The sequence below is a fragment of the Ruditapes philippinarum genome, unplaced genomic scaffold (genome assembly GCF_026571515.1).
Source record: "Ruditapes philippinarum isolate M1 unplaced genomic scaffold, ASM2657151v2 ctg11229_1_1_1_1, whole genome shotgun sequence".
In the NCBI taxonomy this organism is placed as follows: domain Eukaryota; kingdom Metazoa; phylum Mollusca; class Bivalvia; order Venerida; family Veneridae; genus Ruditapes; species Ruditapes philippinarum.
The window spans coordinates 1-8,529 of record NW_026857734.1 but is presented as its reverse complement, the minus strand read 5'-3'; the positions used below and the strand labels follow the sequence as shown (position 1 = coordinate 8,529).

The window sequence follows — 8,529 nt, the reverse complement described above, 5'->3', positions numbered from 1 at the left end:
ATATGCTGGATCAATTGGTTTTCGTGGCTTCGGACAGTCACTCACAAAATGTCAAGATGTTTGCAACCATAGCATGTTTTATTCACACCTGTATTCACATCTTTCTTCACGTCTTTATTCTTCTGGGGAAAATGTTTCGCAAAAAAAAAATCCGTCTTGGTGGCAATGGAAGCACTGTTCTGACTGTTTATCATAAGTCCCTATGCGTGTATTTAACGCACGTATATGTGTTTTCATGTTTTGCAACAATGCATCTTTTTCCGTGTTAGCGCTTGCTGTTATTCTGTCAAGAGCTGTGTCAGAGCAGATACTAATACTAGAAAGCGGCTCAATTTGCAGGTATAAAACTGAGCGGCTCGGTGAGTGATGTGAGTCAGGTGCTGGATCAAACTTTCAAACTTCACCACCACGATCTATTGATCTGTCGCCTGTGAGTGTGATATCGGGATTCACTACACCTTCTTCTCATCGATTTCGTCAATCCAGCCTCATGTTGAGCACGCCCGTCTTGAATACACCACCGGTAAGACACAGCTCTCTTAGAACCCCCATCAACTGATGTCCAGATTTTCTTTGAACTGAGAATATAAAAGAGACAGCAGACAGAAGGGAACTTAATTTGAGAAAAAAGACAAGAATAAAGATCAACAAGGCAAAGGCAACGTTCTTTTACGATAAATCGATAGTACATTCAGAGTTTTATGAGCTAAACAATCAATTGTTCTTCATTTAAACTAAAACTACCAGTATAACTAAATATTGTTCCAAAATAATTGGGTTATCGACAATAAATTCGTAGTTTTCCATATTGTGCTGTAACGGTCAGAATAACTATTTCATAGAAACAGTACAACGGGCGGAATTTACCGAACATTTATCGGAGCTTAATTTACTATGTGCATTGACTGTATAATCAGCATGCAATATACAGATTAATAAAATCAAACAATAGAAACATTTACTCTGCTTACTTTGATTTTAAAATCCTTACCTGGTGTTTCGTAGTTTTGTTTGTTATTATCTTCCATTAAAAGCATAATTTTTAAAATACTGCATATAATTTGCATATTTTATCTTAAATGTCATGTCTGTTTATAAATTAATGTCTTTATAAAGTGACATAATGAACATATACTGATTAAACTTATTGACACGTGCACTGAATACAAAATAGACAGTCACCGTGGTATAACTATTTAATTTTGCAAAACAAGATGTATACAGGGTCTATGGTGTATACAAATAATTTTAATCTCATTTAAGCATAGATAAATTAAGTTCAATATTTATATGGTTGTTGAGAAAATAAATAAAAAAGATTTTTAACATTCTGTTTGAAAATATGATATTTTCTTGTGATGGTTACATTTAAAATATTTTCATTTTCATTTAAAGCTGATTTGGACACATTTTGGTAATACCTCGAAGTTTGGTCGGACTTTGCTTATTTTACTGATTTCTCCACAAGTGAGAAATAAGTAATTGCGGACATATAAATGTTTATTTAAGAATGCTCTAAGCTGCTACCTACATGACTGATAACTGACAAACGTAAAAAATCATAAAGATTTCAAAACGACAGCTTTTTAAAAAACGCTAACCAAACATACATTTACTAAAAGGCAAATTGAACTATCATTGATAATTCCACATGAATTATGAATCATCTGTGAAAAAAATGATAATTTTACCAGATTTATTAAAATCGGTTATGAAGATTTTTTTTACTCCTGACTTTTGAACCAGTGTCCCCTATAATAACAAATCTGATACTCTTGCTATTGAGCTAAGTGGATAGACAGTTATATAATCCCGTGCTTATGTGTAATGTGCTACCTTTTGTTTCAAAATTTCAAATTTAATTTGATAGCTATTGTCAGTAATGTTTTTTGTTGTTGTTTTTTGTTGTTGTTTTTTTTGTTATTTTTTATCAGCATTAGTTCGAGAATACTACATTTTTTCTACAAAATTTCAATATCTAAACAGAATACACACAATTTTAAAACTTTAAAATATAAGTGCAAAAATCGCAAAAAAGACCCGTACAAAGAGTTGAATTTTAAAGTTTAATTTCTTAAAGTAATAGTGTGCTTTTTTCAAATAAATTGCAAAGATAGTATTTAATATAGAATCTACATATTATTTTCAAAGACCGATTACTGAAACAAATTCCAGTACACTTTTTTTTTAATTATTATTTCTTAAATAAACTGCTTCGCTGAACTTTTAATTATAGATTTAAAAATAACCCTGTCCATATTCATGACGTGAGCTTAAACTGCGTAATCGGTGATGTTAGTGTACTAATCTGTTACCGCTAAAATGTTATAGATTATTGATCTGTACAATGATTTAAAGATTGTGAAATTGAAATAACCGATTTGGTTTTATTAGTAAAAAATGTGGGTGTTCGTGTGTTTTGCTGTTATTTTCTTTGGAATCCAGACAGGTAACTTAATTGTTTTAATATTACACCTAATAATATCTTTAATTTTATTTTATATCATTTTTTATGTTTCTATATTATAATTAAATGATAAGGAATATACTGTATTTAGCTTACAGACGGTACCCTTTCAGTTGCAACGTACTTCACTTCAGTGTCTGGGCCTTCGAGATCATTGATCCCAACACTTTTAAGTGTTGAAAATAGAGTACCGCTCAAGCCGGTGCAAGAGGGATAAGAGATGTTGCACCATTTCATCATCCCTCATGTACAGAGTCAGTCAAACCGAGTCTGAAATTTTCATGTCATGTTGTTGTGATTAATGCTTTCGAGGGATAACACTTTTCCAGATTTTTATACTTCACAACAGCAGGTGTCAAGTGCTGTATGGAAGCTGTAAAAAGTGGCCCGTTCTCACTTCAGTGATGTAATATTTTTCTGGTAATTCGATATAATTGATCCCAACACTTTTTTGTTGAAAATTGAGTACCGCTCAAGCCGGTGCTAGGAACGTAAGGGATACTGAACCTTTTTATTTTCTCTTATGTACAGACTCATTCAAACCGAGTCTGCAATTTGCATGTAATTTTGTTGTGATTAATGCTTACGAGGGTTTCATTCAGATATGTTTCTAAATATTTGGACACATGACATCGGTAATGAAAACGTATAAATGTCGAAAATCATCAAGTTTTTAAAAGAAAATGTACTTTGTAAAACAATTTACATCTACGCGGAATGACCACGGTCACTTAATCAGAAAATGCCTTTAAGTAAATGTATTTTTGGTTAGCGTTTTGTAAAAAAGCTGTCGTTTTGAAATCTTAATGGTTATTACGTTTGTCAGTTATCAGTCATGTAGGTAGCAGTTTAGAACATTCTTAAATAAACATTTATATGTCCGCAATTACATATTTTTAATTCGTGGTCATTTTGGACGTCATCTTGAGTATAAAAATGAAATGACACGAAGTGAAATTAAATGTATCTGTTTTATGTACGATCAAGAAAGCTGCCATTTTAAAATATCAAATTTATTTAGCATGTAACAAAGTGCATTGCTTACAAACAAATAATATTGTACACCAGAACAGTGAGGAGTGCAATTGTTTAACACTATATGAATAACTCAAAATAGATATATACAAGTCATAGTTTTAAGAAATTGTACACACCATATCATTATAGTTTAAATACTTTTCTTCTTATTTATGCATTATGTTTTTCATCATAATGAACAATAAATTGCTGTATACCAACATTGTGAATATGTTGTTTTTTTATTTATATTGATGAATGAAATCATAGGTCGATTGTTTCAAACTCATTTCATAATTTCACGAAGGACCATTATTAAACAAAGTTATGTTGAATAAAATAAAGCCTGTTTGATAAGTTTACATAGTATTGTAGCAATGACAAAGTTTACTGTAAAGCTCTGATACGTTTTTAGACTCTATTTATTACATTGTGTTTTTATTTATTTGTTATGGGATGTATACCGCTATTCATTGAAAGGCATGCAAGTGTTATATTGAAGTTGTTGTTTTTTATAATCACCACCGTTTAAACCTGTGTCTTTTAGGCATGGTTGGTAGATTTCATGCCACTATTGATTATGAACAGACTTAATCTAACATTCTTATTGTTGGCCGTGTTTGTATTAATTTAACCATTTGAACTGAACAACCAATCATTGAGACTGAACAGCCAACAAGAAATATATTGTAATGTCATACATTGAAACAAAGACAGTACTTGTAGAAAGGGTGCTTTGTTCTCAGAAAAGTAAACATTCCTTTCTGTTTTAATCAGACAAATCTGTTCATTTTAAATTCGGTAAAAAGCAAGTTAACAGACTGGCTGACACTTAGTATGCATTTTTGTAAGTACATGGTCTCCAATTCTCATTTATTAAAATAGTTTGACCATATGTATATTTCAACTTGTAATGAAAAACTTCTCAAACCTGCAACTAACATTCCAACATCAAATTATCTATATCTATCATTTCTTTCAGGTGCAACTACAATAAACTGTTTCAGTTCAGCATCAGGTACTTGTTATTTTAGACATTAATTTTTACATTACTATATTTCCTTGGAAACGGAAGTAGAATCTCGCGCATGTGCATTCTGTGCAGGGCGATACTGAAATAATAGTTTTAATCAGTAATAAAATATTTAAACAGGTAAGGAGGTTGAAATTTGAGAAAAAGTTGATGCAAAGGTGAATATAAGCAATCAATTTGAATTTTTCTAAATATGCATTTAGGGTATTTCAGACATACACAAAACATGCCGGAGAAAATACCTCATCCGGTCGGTGGACCGCGTTGTAAAATGGTGTATTTAAAAGACAATCCTAACAATTAACCATTCCTCAACCCACAAGAAATGAATGCGCACAACTGTTTAGTTTAGTTTTATAACATAATTGAAGCCCCAAATTGATTATTTTCTTCACAAGTCTATGTCAGATTTACTATTCATTATTAATATATAATTATGTAAAACAAAAACAAAAACAAAAAATATCATTCTCTTTTCAAATGTTAGTGAAACGAAAACACAACTTATTAAGGCTTATGCTTAATTTATTTGAACACAATTTGTTGCTAAGCATTACTGATTACTTTCAGATGTCTGCACTACAGAAATTCCGGAAATTCCAAATTTATCATCAAGAGATCCAACATTTCCGATGACTAACACAACATCACATTGGACATTTTGTGATGTTTACTCGATTAACACGTCTAAGTGGTATAAAAGTGACGCACGGATGAGTGAAAGTTGTCCAAGCATGTACATGTGTGGAACAAAGTTCCCTATCTGGTTGAAAGGTAAAATACGACATGAGTATGAAAAACGTTTATATGAGCTCCATTAAGATTTCACTATGGGCATATAATAACTTTCAAAATTTTCAAATGAAGTGAATATAATGTTTTCTAAACAAACATAAATAAATGACTAAAAAATTAAAAATTGACATAATCTGACGTAAACTTAAAACATGATTAAACGTTTCTAGGTAAGAACCCGGAACCGACAGAAGGTGTGGTGAGTCGTACATCCTGTCTTAGAGACTTTGACAGCTGTTGTTTGAACTCATACGAGCTTACAGCTGTCAATTGTGGAGAGTTCATGGCCTATTGTTTCATTGATCTACCATCCAGTTGTCATCAAAGATATTGTTTTGGTAATTATAATTTGCTATTTGATGCTATGACTGTACAGGTCATTCTTTTCATGAGCCTTATCTGGCCATTGAACATATTTGTATCAATAAATTCAATAAGATTTCTCCTTTGTATTTTCTTTCTAATTTCAAAATAAATAGGATAACATTATCTAATATCATGTAATTTTAAAGATAATAGACAAACATCTACAACCGAGTCACAACAAACACATGGACAGTCAACGAGCCTTACAAATATACATGGAAGCACTACGGACAGTTTTACTGTTGGAACAGACACGTCACCAGAAAAAGATACCAGTAAAACCAAACGGACGTATAGCACTACAAGTACAACAGCATCCGGATATTTGTCTAGAAATGATATGTGTCATGTAAAAATGTATTTATATTTCATAACTCTTAATTGGTTTCGTTTATGTCAGTATTTAACTATAATAATTGATGTTGTTGTGGGTTTTTTTCCAAAAGAATATCTCAACTGCTTTTATAGATAAACTTATATATACATCTCAAATTTAAACTGATTCTTATGACATAACCTGTGTTTATATTTGGGTTTGTTTGTTTTCCACTTTACTTAATTTAAAGAACATTGCATATATTAGAACTCATATAATCAGTTGTGTTTAGTTCGTATTTTTTATATTTTTTTTTATTTTGATTTAAAGTACACTTCATGCAAGCCATTATAATGTTATCATGTAATACTGTACCTGTGTTGTTGCTTTAGAAGAAGAATTATATTTATCAAAAGTAACAAGCAAAAAGAAATGTATGCATACAATTAAATGAAAATGGTATGTAGCAATGCACATTGTATTTCTTTTATCCAATAGGTATAAATTCTACCCAGGTAGCAGTTGCATTGGCAGTGATCGGTGTTTTGCTATCAGTTATCTGTGGGTTGTTGATCGTTATCGTACGAAGCAGAAGGTATCTCTTTCCTCGTTGGTTTATCATCAAGTATAAAACAATTGTAATTTAACCTTTAAAATTTAAATTTCCCCAAGGAATTTCAAAAATACAAACGAATGTTGAATTGAATGCATGCATACAATGAACCGTACAGTGTTCATTATATTTGCATGATTAATTCTCTCTTTTCATATTGATAGTTTTATCGAGAAATTTAATGGAAAAATATTGAACCAAAGTCAGTGAAAAAAGTTGATGTCAATTTAACAGGCGTCATACCAGATAATACTTCGTTATTCCCCAGTAGTCTTATGTTTACGCTCCTGAGAATGTCTTGTATTTTCGATCCTTGAAGATCGTTCAGCACGACATTATTGTTGTGCTTGTGGTATTTTTAGTTTCAACTTTTTGGCACTTTCTAGTTGGGTGGTTCCAATATTCCTACTTGAATAATGTTGAATCACCCTTAGGATATGTTGCCTGCTTTTTAAATTTGTCTTTTGACGTCCTATCTGTGATACGCAGGCTTCATAACCTCAGATCCCCTTTCAAAATTCCATTTTTATTTTGTTCCGCCCATTGTTTTCTCGTTTAGGGCACACGCATTTTTTTACTTGGGGACCATATGCCGCTTTTCATAGAATGGCACTACCGTGTCACATTGAAGGTTCCATGATAACCGCCATATGAACACATCTGCGGATGTTTCAAAATTCTAAATTTTACCAGTTCATGTTAAATGTTGAATTCTGCTTAAGCCGGTGCTAGGGGGCGTGGACGGTAACTTGCACTTTCCAGTACCGTCCATGAACAGGCTCAATCAAACCGAGCCTGCAACATTTTCAATTTTGCCGTGTTGGGCTTTCTTTAGGGATTCTGTATTTATCTATTTTATGATCACATCCGTGTTATTTGTGCCGTGTGGCGGCTGTAAAAAGTCTCCCCGTACATTTAATCAATGATGTTATATTTTCGATCCTTGAAGATCGTTCAGCACGAAATTATTGTTGTGCTTGTGGTATGTTTAGTTTCAACTTTTTGGCACTTTCTAGTTGGGTGGTTCCAATATTCCTACTTGAATAATGTTGAATCACCCTTAGGATATGTTGCCTGCTTTTTTAAATTTGTCTTTTGACGTCCTATCTGTGATACGCAGGCTTCTTAACCTCAGATCCCCTTTCAAAATTCCATTTTGTTTTGTTCCGCCCATTGTTTTCTCGTTTAGGGCACACGCATTTTTTTTACTTGGGGACCATATGCCGCTTTTCATAGAATGGCACTACCGTGTCACATTGAAGGTTCCATGATAACCGCCATATGAACACATCTGCGGATGTTTCAAAATTCTAAATTTTACCAGTTCATGTTAAATGTTGAATTCTGCTTAAGCCGGTGCTAGGGGGCGTGGACGGTAACTTGCACTTTCCAGTACCGTCCATGAACAGGCTCAATCAAACCGAGCCTGCAACATTTTCAATTTTGCCGTGTTGGGCTTTCTTTAGGGATTCTGTATTTATCTATTTTATGATCACATCCGTGTTATTTGTGCCGTGTGGCGGCTGTAAAAGTCTCCCCGTACATTTAATCAATGATGTTATATTTTCGATCCTTGAAGATCGTTCAGCACGACATTATTGTTGTGCTTGTGGTATTTTTAGTTTCAACTTTTTGGCACTTTCTAGTTGGGTGGTTCCAATATTCCTACTTGAATAATGTTGAATCACCCTTAGGATATGTTGCCTGCTTTTTAAATTTGTCTTTTGACGTCCTATCTGTGATACGCAGGCTTCATAACCTCAGATCCCCTTTCAAAATTCCATTTTATTTTGTTCCGCCCATTGTTTTCTCGTTTAGGGCACACGCATTTTTTTACTTGGGGACCATATGCCGCTTTTCATAGAATGGCACTACCGTGTCACATTGAAGGTTCCATGATAACCGCCATATGAACACATCTG

At 32.9% G+C, this 8,529-nt stretch overlaps 1 protein-coding gene across 1 annotated transcript; it reads left to right on the top strand.

Annotated features, from left to right (window-relative positions):
* Positions 1 to 2,292: 2,292 nt before the first annotated feature.
* On the top strand, positions 2,293 to 6,589 carry LOC132750748 (oncoprotein-induced transcript 3 protein-like; the record flags this gene model as incomplete). The annotated part of the gene is made up of 6 exons (XM_060740784.1): positions 2,293 to 2,449; positions 4,467 to 4,502; positions 5,088 to 5,291; positions 5,483 to 5,650; positions 5,825 to 6,035; positions 6,493 to 6,589. Coding segments are annotated over exons 1-6 (765 nt in total), but the record flags the coding sequence as incomplete, so codon positions are not given.
* Positions 6,590 to 8,529: the final 1,940 nt, after the last annotated feature.